General features: G+C 54.0%; 2 protein-coding genes across 2 annotated transcripts in view; one reads left to right on the top strand and one right to left on the bottom strand.

Annotated features, from left to right (window-relative positions):
* The window catches only part of EXOC2 (exocyst complex component 2), a 729,898-nt gene that overhangs the window by 12,421 nt on the left and 700,885 nt on the right, over positions 1-16,592 (top strand). The gene's annotated exons all lie outside the window — the stretch shown is intronic.
* Positions 8,864-13,527, bottom strand: FOXF2 (forkhead box F2). The gene is given in 3 exon segments (XM_049764973.1): positions 8,864-8,926; positions 8,929-9,044; positions 12,209-13,527. Coding segments are annotated over 3 exon segments (1,404 nt in total). The 5' UTR covers positions 13,449-13,527; the 3' UTR covers positions 8,864-8,878.

Raw genomic sequence — 16,592 nt, 5'->3', positions numbered from 1 at the left:
CTGTGGAGAGGAAGAGAGGTTGTGAGATTCCTCTGAGACTGGATGGGCAGAGAAAACTTCTGGCATTGCTAAGAGACCCTGGAAAGCAGAGGGTCCATCAAAGCTGTGCTGTGCTTAGTGATAATGTTGATGGTGATGCTGTGTGTGTGTGTGTGTGTGTGTGTGTGTGTGTGTGTGTGTGTGTTCTGAGGAGAACACAGGGATGATTCTCTTTTGTGTCTGTCCTTGTCTGTGTGTCTATGCTTTCATACTCATCCCTGAGTGTTATTGTGTGTATTTCTGTGTCCCCGTATTTTCCTGGGTATGTCTGTGTGTCCCTATATATGTCTCTGTGTTCTTATATCTGTGTGTCTGTGTTCCTGTGTGTCCTCATCTGTGTGTTTGTGTGTAATTGTACACAGGTGGTTTTTTAGAGCCCTGCCTTTGTACCTTGGCCTCCTTTGAGAAATTCTCCCAGAGCTACCTCTTAGAGCCCAGGCTCCCCAAGCCTTCCCTGCCACTGTTTCCTTTTGAGGTAATGACAGTTGCACCTGGACATGCCCCTGAATGTGCCCCTTGGGCACGCCCCTGTCATGTCGGGTATAAAAAAAAAACTTGAACCCTTGGGAGGGGGTTCAGAATAGTGACCAGAGCAGTGCATGCTGGTCTGGGAGAGGCCAGAGATAAGGCATTTTCATGATGCTTAAATAAAAATATTAATTAAAAAAAATGAGGTCAGAGCTATGGCACAGTGGTAGGGTGTTTGCTTTGCACTCGTCTAACCTAGGATGGACCACAGTTTGATCCCCTGGCGTCCCATATGGTCCCCCAAGCTAGGAGTGATTTCTTTTTTCTTATTTTTGTTTTGTTTTGTTTTTTGAGTCACACCCAGCAGCACACAGGAGTTACTCCTGGCTCTATGCTCAGAAATCGCTCCTGGCAGGCTCGGGGGACCATATTGGATGCCAGGATTTGCACCACCGGCCTTCTGCATGCAAGGCAAACACCTTACCTCCATGCTATCTCTCCAGTCAAGGAGCGATTTCTGAGCGCATAGCCAGGAGTAACCCCTGAGCATCACTGGGTGTGGCCCCAAAATAAAAAGATAAAAAAAATTTAAAAAAGGAAATAAGCATTGGAGAGATGCTGCCTGCTTTGTCTTTATCCCTCTTTCTTTCTTGAACTCAGGCCTCCCCTGGTCACCATTGGCCCAGAAATTTCCTTCTCTGTCTATCTCTGTGTCTCTGTCTCTGTCTGTCTGTCTGTCTCTGTCTATCTGTCTGTCTATCTGTTTTTCTCTCTCTCTCTCTTTCTCTCTCTCTCTGAAACCCCTGGGTGGCCGTGGCAGGCCTTAGACTCCAAGAGAAATAAAAAAGGATACTTGGTTGGTTTCTATCCCTTTCTCTCAGTACTGGGGGAGTGGCCACCACAAGTTGGCATCCCTGGGTGGGCACTTGGTCCCACCTGTCAGCTGGGCCCCTTTGAGCCTTGCAGCACCTGGTCCTTGGCAGCTTCATGCCTCTGCAGCATGCGACCCTGAAGTTCTGGCAGCCTCGAATCCTTGCAGCTTTGCAGCAGCCCGAGCTGCAAGTGGACTTGCATCTTATTTCAATAACCTGCAGAAGCCTGGCAGCCTTGTACATAACTGCAGTAACTGCGCCATGGCAGGACCTGTGGATAACTGTGGTGATTCTAATCTCCTCCACTCAGAAAGCAGCTGACCTTCTTGGGGGGGGGGGGGGCTTGAATTAGCCTGGGACCATCTACCCTCAAGGTGTGCTTCCACAAGTCTGAGCACAGAGGACAATGCCTTGTGCCTAAGGCCTGTGCCAACCCTCCCAAGGAATGCCAGGGGAGCCCACTTCTTCCTGTAACACCCTCTGCCTGCCCCAACTGGTCCCACTCTCTGGGACTCTTCTGGAGTCATGGCAGGAGCTGGACTTGGAACTGGCCATGTTCTATCCCTCCCGTGGGTGCAGTGACTTGGTTGAATATGGGAGTTGCAAAGCTACTAGGGTGGTTGCTGATGAATGCTGGGGGCCAAGCACAGGATGGGGGGTGCAGATGGGGGGCTGCACAAACAGGCAGAAACTGTACCAACTCTGGCTTCTGGACACTGGGAGTATCTCCAGCAGCAAGGGCATGTGAGGTCCCAGTGACATTACAGTAGGCAGGATTCTTGCCTTGCATGTGATAGGCCTGGGGTGATGCTGGCACCCCATCTGATCCCTGAGCCCCATCAAGAGTGTGTTTCATGTTGGGTTACTTTAGCTGGGCCACAGAAGTGCCCTCAGCTCCTCCCACATGTCTGGGTTCCTCTTGCTAGAATGATGGCTGTGTGTGCAGAAGAGTTGTAGGAGTGGGAGTGGAGGGGACCCAAGGTGGGTGCTTGAACTCTGACTGCTGATTGGTCCCATTGCTGGGCGGATTATTTGGTTGGGGAATCAGAGTCAAACCACGCCCATTGGTGTTGGGGATATTCCTAATTCTGTGATCCAGAGCAACCCCTGGTGGTGCCCAGGGGATATTCCTAGCTCTGTGCTCAGGAGTGACCTTATAGGATTCGAACCTGGGTCTGCCCTTCCTCCAATCCTGATCCACAGATTATGACTCAGACCCCAAACACTGGCCTGATGCTTTGTGTGGCCATCCAGGGGAGCCTTCCCATAACAGGTGCTTTGCCCTGTACCTGAGAAGCCCTCCTTCCCTGGCCAGTCCCTTACCCAAGAGTCACCACACTGTTACTTATCCAATCTGGGAGAGCAGAGAGGACTCCAAAGAGACCAGGTCATGTGGACAGATGTGCAGCCCCATCGGGAGGACACAGAGGCTGGGTCTCCCCTGGTTTATCACTAGGCCTCTTTGCTTTTCAATTTAGGGGTGTGAGTGCAACAGTGAGAGCCTTGGGGGCAGCTAAGAAAAGGAGGACCCACCTGCCAAATTCTTAGGACTGTAGCAAGAGGTAAACAGGAGAGAGAAAGAGAGAGAGAGAGAGAGGAAAAAGAGAGAGTAGAAAGAGGAGAAAGGAGAGAGAGGACAGTGAGCAAGCATTTCCTGTCCCACGTTCTATGGTCAGATCCTTTTAGTCCAAAGCAGCCTGCAACTCTGGGAGTCTCATCCATGGGACACAGTGTGTCTCTGGGTCTCAGGGTCCTATGAGCTGGACAGTCTGGGGGGGGCAGTTGGCCATGGTGCTTTCAAGGTGGAGAGTACCCCTTTCCCTGGACACACAGAGACTCCAAAGACTGGAGTTGGTCCTGAGGCAACACCCCAGCCTCAGATGGGGAAGTTGGGAGGACTTGGGCTCCCAGGGTCCTCACAGCTCCCTCATGACCCCAAGGCCTGAGACATGGTCCCCCCCCACCCTGTGTCTCCATCTGGGGTGTTTGCTTTGCTCAGCTCGAGTTTCACAGAGGCTGTCCGGGAAATGCAGTTCCGCTCCGATAAAATATATTAAAATATATTTCCATCCTCAATAAGTCAGAGCCTGATTTGAATTAATCATCATTCAGGAGAAGTCTCCAGCTGGAGAGAATGGGTGATTCCCTTTCCGACCCCCCCCCCCCCAATCAGACTTCCGCTCTGGAAGCCAGGAGACCAGCTCAGGCCCCTGGTGGCCCAAGCGTTGGGGTTCCAATGCAGAAACTCTGGGTCACCATCCAGAGCACCCAGAGAAGCAGCAACCAAGCCAAACAGCAGTGCCTAAACCCAGGGGAGACAGGCAGACGGGGAGACGGGACCCTGAGACAGAGGTTGGCTTTAAGGCGCCTCTGCCCGCAGGAACCTGAGTGTGAGAGAATTTTTAGATCCTCCTGCAGACCCCTTCTGATCCTTTTCTCTCAGCCCCTCTGGTCTCCTCCCTCCTAGCCCCTCTCCTCTGAACTCCCATAGCTCTCTGAACCACCCCATTCTTTCCACCCCTGAGCCCTGGTTTCCTTCCTCAGCCTCTCTCTTTTCTCTCCAGCTTCTCCTAATGAAGGGGTTTCCTCTCTCTCCAGCTCACCCCCTTATCTGCAGGATCCCACATCACTCTGAAGTACATAAAACTGAGGACCCTCTCTCTCTGTGGAGCAGGTAGACTACGGAGAACCTACCTGGCTTCTCTCTCTCTCTCTCTCTCTCTCTCTCTCTTTCTCTCTCTCTCTCTTTCTCTCTCTCTCTCTCCCTCTCTCTCTCTCAATGCACAAACCTTTAAAATAAAAAAAAATAAATAACTTCGGTGGTGGCTTTGAATAGCAAATGAAGGTGGCTCTATTTTGGAGTGCAAAAACTAGGGATCATTTCAGCCCAGCTTTCCCGAGAGCCAGCTATTGACCAAGCAGGGGCTGTGGGTTTCTTTTCTTTCTCTTTTGGGGCCACACCCAACTGTACTTAGGGCTCCCTCCTGGTTGTATTCTGGAGCCCACATATGGTGCCAAATACTGAACCCCATGCAAGGCAGACACTGTACCCCCTGTTCTACCTCTCCAGTCCTTGTCACACTGTACCTGGAAAACTCTTTCAGTGTTTTTCTGAACAAAATTATGAAGCTACTTCTGACCACCCCACATTTTCCCCAGAGCCACTTGCATCTCTGACACCCCCCACCCCAGGCCTTCCTAGTGCTGTTTGCAATATATGTGGATTCAGAGCCCAGGGAAACAATGAACTAAATAAGAAACCTGGGGCTGGAATAATAGCACAGTGTGTGTGGGGGGAATGACAACTTTTGCCTTGCAAAAAGGGGTTTTATCCCCAGCATATCTCATAGGATTCCCCAAAGCACCACCAAGAGTGATTCCTGAGTGCAGAGCCAGTGGACCCTTGAGCATAGCTAGACATGCCCCCCCTCAAAAAAAAAACAACAAGAATCAAACAAGCAACAACAAGAGCAGAAACCGGGGAGCCCCCTCCACTCCCACCATGGGTGTAGACAGAACCCAGGACAGCTGTTTCTTGCTTTATTCTGTTGCTAAGTCACTGGAGAAAGCAAGATTGAGATTCCTGAGGGCTGAGACAGGTGCAGGTGTGAAAATTGGAGTGACACCTCTACCCCAGAGAGCACCCCCCAAATGGGTCCTTTTGAAAGAGATGCTCCCTGGCACCCCCCAACCCCCCAAACCTCTGGCTGAGCAAGTGCAGGAGCCCACTGGTTGCCACTAGGCGGCGCGCCCGTCTTGCCCACAAGGCGGCGGTGCCGGGAAGCGCTCCCTGCTCTTTGGGGGGGGGGGGGTGCTGTCATCCTCTGTATAAACAAGTTACATCCAAGTGTTTAGGATATAAATTACGACCATGCCGGCTGCCTCGGGAAGAATGTAAACACTGCACTGTGGTCGGAGCAAACTCGGAGACTGACTTCATAATTTATAGCAGGCCCTCGGGTAGCTCAGTATAAAAGGAGGAGAAGAAAAAAGGTTCTATTTAACTGCAAATATGATAATGGAGATGGGGTGGGGGGAGAGGGAAAAAAAAACCCCAATTTTCAAATCCTGTTTAATGTTGGAAGGTAGAAAGAGCCTGATGCTGAAGTGTTTAAAAAAAATCTGATGTTTGGTTAACAAGAGTATCTTAGGACTGTCACTCATTTAGGGTATCCCAACCAGGTGGGAACCTCCCCACCCTCAAGAGAGCCTAAGGGCTCCCCGGTAGGGAGTAAGACATTTTAGGGGGGGGACAAGAAATTAAATGAGGGTCAGGGTGCAAAAACAGAATGGTGTGAGTCTTGCTGGCTGGTGATGGACCCCAAAGTTGTTTCCTGGGAAAGTTCCAGGTGAGGGACAAGTGCTCCAGTTCAGACCAGTTGGGGACTGTGGGGTGCCCCAGTGAGAGAAACCCCAACTTCCTCTCCCAAGTTCTCTCTTCTCTGATGCTGGCAGTTCACCCTTTCAGTCCGGGGGGGGGGGGGGGTGGTGGTTTAGCAGACAAGGTGGAAAATTGGAGGAAAAGGGACCAGAATGACCAAAAGGGGTCAGAATGATAGCACAGTGGGGAAGGCATTTGTTTTTCACATGGTCTACCTGGGTTTGATTCCTGACATTCCGTAGGGTCCCCCAAGCTTGCTTAAAGTAATGACTGGAACACAGAGCCAGGAGTGAACCCTGAGCACTGCCAGGTGTGTGACCCCCAGAAGCAAAAAAATGGGGGGGGTGACAGCAGGCAAAGAATAATCTTATGGAAATATTTTCATATACAACAGGGGGGTAAACACTGGAAGAAAGGCAGGTTAAGGCTGGAGAGGGAGAGGGAGAAAGAGAGAGAGAAGAGAGAGAAGAGAGAGAAAGAGAGAGAGAGGAGAGAGAGGAGAGAGAGGAGAGAGAGAAGAGAGGAGAGAGAGAGAGAGAGAGAGAGAGAGAGAGAGAGAGAGAGAGAGAGAGAGAGAGAGAGAGAGAAAGAGAGAGCATATTTGCCTTATACAGGACAACTTCAGCCCAGGCTTGATTCCCAGTCTCAAGGCACCATTTATAGTGGATCCCCTGAATGATCCCTGAGCTCAGAGCCAGGAGCTGGGTGTGACCCCCAAACAAACTATTTAATAGTTTGAGCAATAGTAAATAATAGAAATGGCTGGTCCATTAGGGGACAGGGTGCTGGGGGAGAGGGGTATGTAGGCCCAGGGTTAACAGCAGATAAGGCCCAGGAGGACTTGGGCGATAGTAAAGTCAGCTGTCACCACAGACAACAAGGAACCCTCTCGTGCCTACCTCCTGCCTTAGGTGGATGCATTCTGTCATATATAGATGACATCTGGGTATCCAGTCTATATATCATACAAATATTTTGTCATTACGTATATGATATCTGTGTATCCATTATTTCTATCCTAAAGATATTTTTCATTAGATATATATCTATTCATTATATGCTTATACATATATTCTGTCATTACATATATGATTTCATGTATCATTACATACACTAGACAGACACTCTGTTGTTATAAATATATATCTGTGCATCCATTCTGCACTTTATACAGATGTTCTCTGTCATATTCTGTCACCTATCTATCATCCAGAAAATATTATCTGTATCTATTATAATATCAGACAGATATTCTATCATTATACATATATGGTATCTGTCTATCATACAGATATTGTCATTATACACAGACAATATCTCTCTATCCATCATCTCCATTATACAGATGTAGCCCCTTTTTTCTGTCTTTAGCATTAGCCACCACCTCTCTCTCCCAAAGTCACAGTGAGCCCAGACCCTGTCCCCACCCAGCACACTGGCTATCAGCATGGAATGTGGTCTTTTTTTTTTTTTTTTTTTTTTTTTTTTTTTTTTTTTTTTTTTGTTTTTGGGCCACACCCAGTAACGCTCAGGGGTTACTCCTGGCTATGTGCTCAGAAGTTGCTCCTGGCTTGGGGGACCATATGGGACGCCGGGGGATCGAACCGCGGTCCGTCCAAGGTTAGCGCAGGCAAGGCAGGCACCTTACCTTTAGCGCCACCGCCCGGCCCCCGGAATGTGGTCTTATTTGGGGGTCCACTCACCCTTTTACTGGTTGGTCAGCTGCCACCCCAGCATGCGTCTTCTGTCCCCCACTCCACTCCCACTTCTTATTTGTTTTGCAAAAAAAAAAAAAAATTCAAAATCAACCAACCAAAAAAAAGAACCCACCACCTCCCTAGGGCCAGTAGGAGAAGGTCCTTTTCCAAGTCTTCCAACTTTATCTCCTTGGTTTTCCTTCCTAAGTTCTTTTCATCTTCTGGTTTTTGTTTAGTCGGAAAGGCCGGGCAAGGGTGAAAGAAAGAGCAGAGAAACGGTCTCTCGTCTCGTCTCCTTCTCTCCTGAGAAGACACATAGTTAGAACCTGGCCTGTGTTACTTAAGGCCCAGACCCCACACCACAGTCAATTAGATAACTTAGAGCAAGCGAGGAGAGAGGGAGAGTGAGAGTGAGAGAGAGAGAGAGAGAGAGAGAGAGAGAGAGAGAGAGAGAGAGAGAGAGAGAGAGAGAGAGAGAGAGAGAGAGAGAGAGAGCACAACCAAAAACCACCCAGTGTAGAATTGCATCTCAGGCCGGTGAGGAAGATAGTCTTTGGGGCCCAGCATCCCCAAAGAGGCAGAAATGGAGGCTTCCCTACTCCCAAACAAATAATTTGTTATAGACAATTTTATTGAAAAAAATTTTTTACATCAAAATAGTTTGGCAAACTGTAAAAGTATACTTAAGTGCAAATATATCCTCCTTTGAAAATACAAGTAAAGTGTGAGTATACACGAAGATCATAAAAATATCTTTAAAATATGGTGATAGAAAGAACAACTTTGTAAAAATAAAACAAAAACAAAAAACAAAAAATGTTTGTCTGGTCGCAATACTGAAAAACAAAAACCGCTTTCTTAAATGTAGACAAATGGCTTCTAAATACTTCCTTAAAAATGTTCTTTGGCACCTGCTTTCAAATGGAAGGTTTTTGTCGAAACAGAACCCTCTACCTTTTCCTCCTCTTCCTCCACCTTCATCTCCTCCTCCTCCTCTTCTCCCATTTTCTCCTCCACTAGGCCACACATAAGGGACTGGTTGAGGTGCTCCCGAAAATCTTGTGCTTAGCACACTGCCTTTTTGGAAAAAGCACGCGAGCTCTGGGGGGAGACAACAGAACACGCACTCCACACGCACTCCACAAGGCCTATGATTTTGTGTGTGTGTGCGTTTTGTTTGTTTGTTTGTTTTTGTTTTCTCATTCAGATCCTGATTACTAAAGGCAACAAGGAAGATCCCAGAGTTTTGTTTTGTTTTTTAAGTCGCTGTGACTTTCCCTCCCGGGTTCCAGCTAAGGCTCTGTCTGTCTGGCTCTGGTTAGCAACCTCTGAGCGCCTGCTCGGGGCCTCTTCCCTCACCAAGGGCAGATGGGCCCGGCCGGGCTCCTTTCCTCTCCTCTGCCGCAGCTGCCCCCTTTCTTTCACATCACGCAGGGTTTCACATCCTGGCACATGCTTTGGTGGTGGTGTGGTGGTAGTAGGGCCCGCTGGCAGAAGGGTGGAAGGACGAAATGCCGTTGAAGTTGAGGACGAAATCTTTTCTGTCGCAGACAGGGGCAGAGTGATGCTGGTAGCGCGGCAGCCCCACTGCAGGGAGAAAGCAAAGAGGGCAGCGTTTGGGAAAAGGCCATTATTTTTTTTGGGGGGGGGGAGACTTGTGTTGGGGGACCCTGCAAATGCTCCTTATTGTTCTGATTTCCTGGCATTGGGCGATTCTTTATGGTTTTGCAGACAACTAAGAAGGAGCTGAGATTTTTTTTTTTGCCAAGGGCGCATCGCCTGCTCTTAGGGCTCTGTTCTAAGGCGCTCTCGCCCTGGGTCTCGGGGGTCCCCTTGGACTCCAGGCCTGCTTGATTTGGGAACAAAGACCCCTTGACTCTCAGCACTCCTGGCTCCAGCGGCCTAAGCCGGGCTGGCTGCAGAGGCCAGGCCGGCTTCTCAGCTCTGCGCTGCCGCTTTCCTCTTAGCAGCCGCAGCCCTGGATGGGCCCAGTGGGGAAGCCGGTGTAGAGGCCGTACACGGTCCCGGGACTCGCCAAAACGGGGTCCCAGACTTTCCTGGGGGTGCTGATTACGCACTAGGCGCGAGCGCTGCTTTTCCTAGGAGCGCACGCAGCAAACCCGCGCTGACCTCCCCAACTTTTGCTTTTGCTTTCTCAGCGCCTTTGGGTCCCGGATCGCAGCCCAGTCCGGTGCGCGCCCGGCTGGATTGGATGCCCGGCGCCTTAGTCTATGCTAGCCTGACCTCCACTGTCGCGGAGGGATGGAATAAGGGGTCCCCAACACCCCCAAATTTCTGACTGGGCACCCCGATATCCAGACTGTTTCGTGGATGACTCGCCAACAGGACTGTCACCAAATGGGAACCGGCAAAGGACCCGAGTCCCCTCTCAGCCTCAGCTCTATCCGCACCCTCGACGTGCGCTCTGGGGTTGCTAAGCGCGCGGCCTTCGGAGAGGCAGTAACACCGCGGGGGGCTGTGGGTTCCAGGATCTCCCCTTTTCAGCAGGCAGAAAGCTGCCTTTCCAGGATGCTGCAGGCCATGGTGGTGGGTTCTTGGAGGGACGTGAGGGTGTGGTGAAAGCCCGGATTCTGGGCCTTCAGAACAGGCGCGCGGCCTCTATATGGGTCGCCAGGTCTTGGGTAGTTGGGCAAAGGGCCTCCTTGGATAGAGGGTAGGGAGGAAATGTGAGCTCCGAGGCCACAAGTTTGGGCTCAAGAAGCCTGCTCAGAGGCCTGCGAGATGTCAACTAGGTATAGAGGCACAGGGAAATAAAAAATAAAAATGGAACCAGATTTTGGAACTAGAGTAAGCACCCATGGAGGGCAGAATATCCTGCCTTCTGGTCCCAAGCCTGGCAGCGTTAAGTGAACTTTGTGCCTTCAGGAAACTTAGCATGTCTCCACCCCCAAAAGTCGAGTTTCAAGACACTGACATTGCCCCCAATGCGTGCTGCCCTCCTACCCTCCTAGGCACTAAAAGACAGCAGAAAAGAAGGGGCTTTTTCAAGGGGCGTCAGTTTGAGGTTTTAATTTTTAGGATGCTGTGCTATTATTATTATTATTATTATTATTATTATTATTATTATTATTATTATTACTATATTTAAGAAACTAGGGTTCAAGTTGAATGGGGCAGGCAACCAGAAAAAACGCTGGGAGAGAGGAGAGATGTGATTGACAGCCAGCCCAAGGGGGGATTGAGGAAAAAAAAAATAAAAAGGGAGGGTCGTCTGGGCCTTATGGTTACTTGTTGAAATTCCCATAAAATTGGACAAGACTCCGCTCAGAGTGGGTTAAGTCAGGCTAAAATCCTCTCCCGTGTGGTCCGGCCCAGGCTTGTTTAGTTAACCTCGGAGACCCCCGTTTAAAAGGCCTATTTGGGATGCTTCACCCACCGGGAGGCAGGAGGCAGGCGGCTGCTCTCGATACATTTGGGGCCTTCTTTTTCTCCCTCCCAGGGTCCCTGGGCACACTAAAGGACCCCCACAAAAGTGGGGACTATCCTGCCTGCCTCACCCATATTGGCAGGGAGGGAGAGGCTGCAGACATTTTCTTAGACACCCCCAGAAGTGTGAGGGGTTCATGCACCAAGTTTAGTGTTTACCTCTCTACTGCTCTCCCACTCCCAGTAGGGAGAAATACTCAAATTCCCTCCTTTACCCTCTCCCACTTTTCAGCACCTCTGGGTCATCAATAAACTTTTAAAAATTTCCCCCAGCACCACTGACACAACCATCCCACAAATGAAGGACCCCAGCCAGCTGAGCACCCCCACAACTCAGCCACCTTAGGTTCTGCTGCTCTTAGAACAAACCCAAGTGACACAACTGTCTAGCTGTGAAGGATGGGGGCTCTTCATGTTGGTGGCCCCCCAACTCTGGCAATGTGTTCCCCTCTGTGAAAGATGGGGAACACAAGTTCCTTCCCTCACTCCTCTTCCTCGCAAGGCCATTCAGATAGCAAAAAAAAAAAACCCTTCCCATCCAGACTGGCACTCCCCAAATCCAGATTCTCTCATACCGACTTGGGGAAGAAAGAACCAAAAATGCAACTTTAGTTTTAGTTTTTGTTTTTTGGGGCACAGCAGATGATGGCATGGCAGTGCTGAGGACTGATTTTAGGGATCACTCCTGGCTGTTTCTGGGGACCAGATGGGCTTCCAGGGACCCAACCCAGGTTGACAGCGTTCAAGACCAGCTTCCTTCCAGCTGATTCTACCACTGCAAACCCAACTTCCATGCAGTGATGACAGAGGGCCAGAGAGACAGAACAGCGGGGTTAAGGCACTTGCCAAGCACAAGACTGGCCCGGGTTAGATTCCAGCAACCTTGCCCTTGATTAGAACTCTTTTTGTGCCCCCTTGGGAGGGATCCCCGAGCCCAGAAACAAAAGTAAGCTTGGAGCATAGCCCGCTGGGCCCCACCTCACCCCAACATTTAATAAAATCAATCAAAGAGAGAAGCGAAAAGTTGCTGCTGTCGCTAAAGCCACGGGCCTTCTCTGGAAGCGAAATCAGGCCCAAAGTTTAAGATCTATAGTTCAAAAGGGCCCGAGAGGGACGTCAGACAAGGCCAGAGAGACTCGGGGAGTTCCCCGTTAGTTAGCTGGGGTCCCACTTCATTGGTTTAGAGCCTGGGGGAGACCCTAAAAATGCCTCCCCCAACTCAGAAACCAGCTGGCAGTGGGTGCCGCAGCCTGGCCGTGCCCGGGGGCTCCCTCCCTCCCTCCCTCATCCCGCTCCCCCAATACCTGAGAGGTCCTCGCGGGCGTTCTGATGCAAGTAGGTCTGCTCCAGCGAGTAGGAGGGAAGACTGGGGTGCAGGTTGCCCGGGCCCCCCGTGGCACTGCCCGGCGTCAGGGCGGCCGGCTGCTTGAGGTAAGGCGAGGCACCGGGCGAGCTCCAATGCGCCGCGGGGCTGGTGTAAGGCGAGTGGCACTCCAGGGCGCTCGCCATGGCCGGGGAAGAAGGCACAGGGCTGCTGCTGCTGTCTGGCCCGAAGTCCCCGGTGCCACCGCCGCTGGCGCCACCCGCTCCACCCGCGCCCCCGGGACCCCCGGCTCCTCCAGCCGCTCCCACGGCCCCCGGACCGGCGGGCACGGGACAGCTGGCCATGTAGGTGGAGCCGGGGTTGGGGGACATGTGGGGGACGTGGTGGTGGTGGTGGTGGTGAGGGTGCGCGTGGCCAGGGGCGCCCGTGCCAGCGTCGTAGGTGGCGGGCAGCATATCGAGGCCGCCGTAGCCGGCCTGGCCGTGGCAAGCCAGGGGCGCCGATGGGGGGGCCTGGAAGTCGAAGCCCTGGGGCAGCAGAGACGCCCCGAAGCCCAGGCCGCTGACCACACGGTGGTACATGGGCTTGAGGGCCTGGCACTTTCTTCGAAAGCCGCGCGGCCGGCGTCGGAAAGAGCCTTCCTCGAACATAAACTCGCTGGCCGGGTCGATGGTCCAGTAGTGGCCTTTGCCGGGCCGGCCCAGTCCCTTGGGCAGCTTGATGAAGCACTCGTTGAGGGACAGGTTATGGCGCACCGAATTCTTCCAGCCCTGGTAGGCGCCGCGGAAGAAGGGGAAGCGCGCCTGCAGGAACTGGTAGATCTCGCTCAGGGTCAGCCGCTTGCTGGGCGAGCTCTGGATGGCCATGACGATGAGGGCTATGTAGGAATAAGGGGGCTTCTCCGGCCGCCGCAGCCCCGAGCTCGCCTTCTTGGCGCCCGCGCCCCCCGTGCCAACGGTGCCACCGCCGCCCCCTGCGCCCTTGCCGCCCGCCGAAGGCGCGCCCGAGGCCTGGGCCGCCGAGGAGGAGGAGGACGAAGCGGAGGAGGCGGCGTCCAGCGCGGCGGAGCCCGGCGCTGCGGGGTTCAGGAGCGCGGCCTGCAGCGCGCCGGGGTTCGGGCTGCACGCGCGGCGCAGCGGGGCCGGCGGTGGCGGCGGTGGCGGCGGTGGCGGAGGCGCGGGGCGCGGTGGCGGCGGCGGGGGGCCGCCCTCGCTGCTCATCGGGGACCGGCACGCGGGGCCCGGGGCTCGCAGCGGCGTGGAGGGCGCGGCGGGGTCGCCCCAAAAGCCCGGCGTGCGCCCTAGCCCGCCGCGCGCGCTGCAACCGGGGCCACTCCGAGCCAGCTTGGCCACGCGCGCGTCGGGGGAGCCTCGGCTCGGGCTCAACTCAAGTCCTTCAGGCTTTCTGGACGCAGCGGCAGGCGGCTGCGGGTCCGAGGCACCGCCCGGAGCATCCCTCCCCGTGCCGAGCCTCGCCACTCGCGCGCGCCCCGAGCTTTGCGCAGTCGTCTCCCAGTGCGCCTCCGGGGCCGCTGCTGCCTGCCCACCCGCGAGCTGGGAGCGCGGCCCGGAGGGGACCCCCGGGGACCAGCCCGACGTCTCCCCGCGGAGCGCGGCTCGCTCTGTGTCTCTCCCACTTCCTCCGGCGCGCGCCCGCCCGCCCCGCCGCCCCCCGCGCCTCCCCGCCCCCCGCGCCCCGATCCGCTACCCGAGCCCGCCCCTGCCGTCACTTTGCCCCTCCCAACCTGGCCGGCCGGGCCCCTCTTATCTCCTCCGGGTGCCCCTGGGGTCTACCCCCAAAGCCTGCGCCACCCGCGCACCCCTTTTCCTTCTCCTTCTTAGGGGATCCCCTCCCCAAGCCTCTCCAGTTCTCTTCCCCAGGGAGGGATCCACTTAGGGTGGAACGGTCCGGTCCCCCCCCCCCCCCGCCTCCGGCCACCAGGCTCTCTCCAAACCGGCTCGGCCTCCTGCTTGGATTTTGGGGGAACCCTATTTTGCTCTGCGCCTAGCAGCTCCCAGGCCTTCCATCCCGGAGACGCCCCCCGTGGCGCGGACCGGCCCTTCTCCGCCTCCTCTTGCTCCTCCTGCTCCTCCTGCTCCTGCTCCTCCTCCTCCTTCACCCCCCCCCCTCCGGCCCGTCCTGGCCGCCACCACCGCCGCCCCGAGCCTCCAAGGCCCCCCCTGGCCCGCGCGCACTGACACCATCTGTCAGCGTCATTTAGACATTTGCAGCCACACGCCAGGGTGCCAGCCGCCCCAAGGTAACGCGCCGCTTGTCTCTCTTGGGTGACACGCTTCCCTCCCTTCTTCTCCCCACCCCGCATCTCAGCCCGGGGAGCTCCGGGCTGATGAGAGTTTGGGAGACCCGGGAAACTTGGTCCCGACTCGCGCCTGCGTTTAGTTCTACTTGGAGACACTGTTGTTGTTGTTGTTGTTGTTGTTGTTTGTTGGTTGGGTTTAAATGCAAAAAGCAGGTCAGCTTGAGAGACTGGGGGGGGGGGCTGGAAAGAGGAGGGGAAGACACCCTGGTTTCCACCCAGTCCTCGCATTTGCCATCCTCAAACCCCAACTTGGGCCCACCCAAGTCCCCTTGCCCAGGGGCGCGCGCAGCAGAGCTAGGCGGGAGCAATCCCGGCTTCTGGCTCTTGCTAGCTAATTCCTCCCGTGCCAGAGGCAGGCTGGAGGACTGTGTGTGTGTGTGTGTGTGTGTGTGTGTGTGTGTGTGTGTGTGTGTGTGTGTGTGTGTGTGTGTAGGGGGGAGGATGTGCCCGCAGGAAGCATCACTGCCAATAAGAGGCGACAGTCAGTTATTGGGTTACACGTGCAAGGAAATGTATCTGACCTGGGACAGGAGAGGCAGGAGGCCTGGGAACTGAGCTCGCGGCCACACAAGGCTGTCGGGGGGTACGGAGCGGAGGACCCCTGGACCCCAGTTCCAGTCGCTAGGCCGTGCGCCCCTGTGCCCGCTTGTCCATACAAGACCAAAGTGCTTTTGCAATGCTGGGGGGTTGGCGGCTGCAGAGAAGCGAGGTGACCTTGAATGAGGGGTGTGCAAGACTCGGGCTCAGCCTTTTGGGGCCAGTCTGGGGTGCTGGGGCGCTGGGGTGGAGGGGAGGGGGCGGGACGGGGCGGGGGGCTGGGCTGGGCTGGCCCCAGACAGTGACCTGGAGCGGGGCGCGCAGGCTTTTTCCATCAGCTAGACTGGATACCACACACAGAGCCGCAGTGTCAGTTTACTGCCCTGCGCCGATTCCTTTCCCCCAAGCTCCCCAGTAATTAGACAAAGAAAACCTAAATTAGCTGAACAGGCGTCGACAGCTTCCTCCAGAGCACCCCTGGTACCCACAGGGGAAGGCGTCCCAAAATGGCTTGATTGTAGCCGCCTCTAGTCAGCTAAGAAAACAAGGCGAGGGAGCACAACTCTGGCTGCGTCCAGGGGAGGGAAAGGGAATCCGGCGGCCGCAGCCGCTGTGCGCTGTTGGCTCCCCGGGGATCCGGGATCTGGGGTACCCCCTCTCAGTTCTTCTCCATCTTCCATCTCTCAAGATGATCTTCCTGGGACGTGTACCCCCTTTTTTTATTTCACTAGAGCACTTTCTCTCCTCCCCTTTTGTCGCTGGTTTTAACAGAGGCAGCCAACGCTTCTGGAGGTCACTCAGTCCTTGATCTCTGTGTCCCATCAAATCAACTGGGAAGTGGAAGGACAGAAATGTATCGGGTGATCTACAGGCAAAGCCCAAAGTATGTGTGTATGTGTGTGCCCTTTCGTGTGCTCGCGTGTCTACACAATCCACACATAAAATGGCCTGTCCTATCTGAGGGGCACACACATATTTTGTGTGTCTTTGTGGAGGATGGAGTTTGGGGGAACCAGGCCCTATAAGTTTTACTGTTCCCTCAACCCTGGGATTTTCTACACCTTGGCATTCTATGTCCTAGAATCTGTGGGGGGGATTGAGGAAGCAGGAAACAAGACCTACCTATCAGGTTTGAGGACTGAAAACTGTAAAGGCACCACATCCTAAAATGCAGGCAGGGCGAAATGAGAAGCCTTAGACCCTGGCGATCACATTTGGGGACTCTGGGAGAATCCAAGAATAGGATGAAAGGTGAGAGTCCTGGCTCCAGTTTTAGAAAGATAGAAGAGAAGACCCCACTGGCGTTCTGGGATTTTTAGGAGGTCCACAAATGCTTGTTTTTTTCTAAGTTCTACAGGGGTTCAGTCTCCTGTTGGTTATCACCAGGAACTTTTTGATTCCTCCTTTCACCCCAAAACCAATGGGCAAGAGTTCACCTACCCACTACACGTGCAAGAAAGGACACGTGGAACTTGGGTGGCTGTGTGGTCCAGCAGGAGGGCAGGAG

Source organism: Suncus etruscus, chromosome 18, assembly GCF_024139225.1.
Source record: "Suncus etruscus isolate mSunEtr1 chromosome 18, mSunEtr1.pri.cur, whole genome shotgun sequence".
NCBI lineage: Eukaryota > Metazoa > Chordata > Mammalia > Eulipotyphla > Soricidae > Suncus > Suncus etruscus.
The sequence above is the reverse complement of the archived record's forward strand: the minus strand, read 5'-3'. Positions and strand labels throughout refer to the sequence as shown.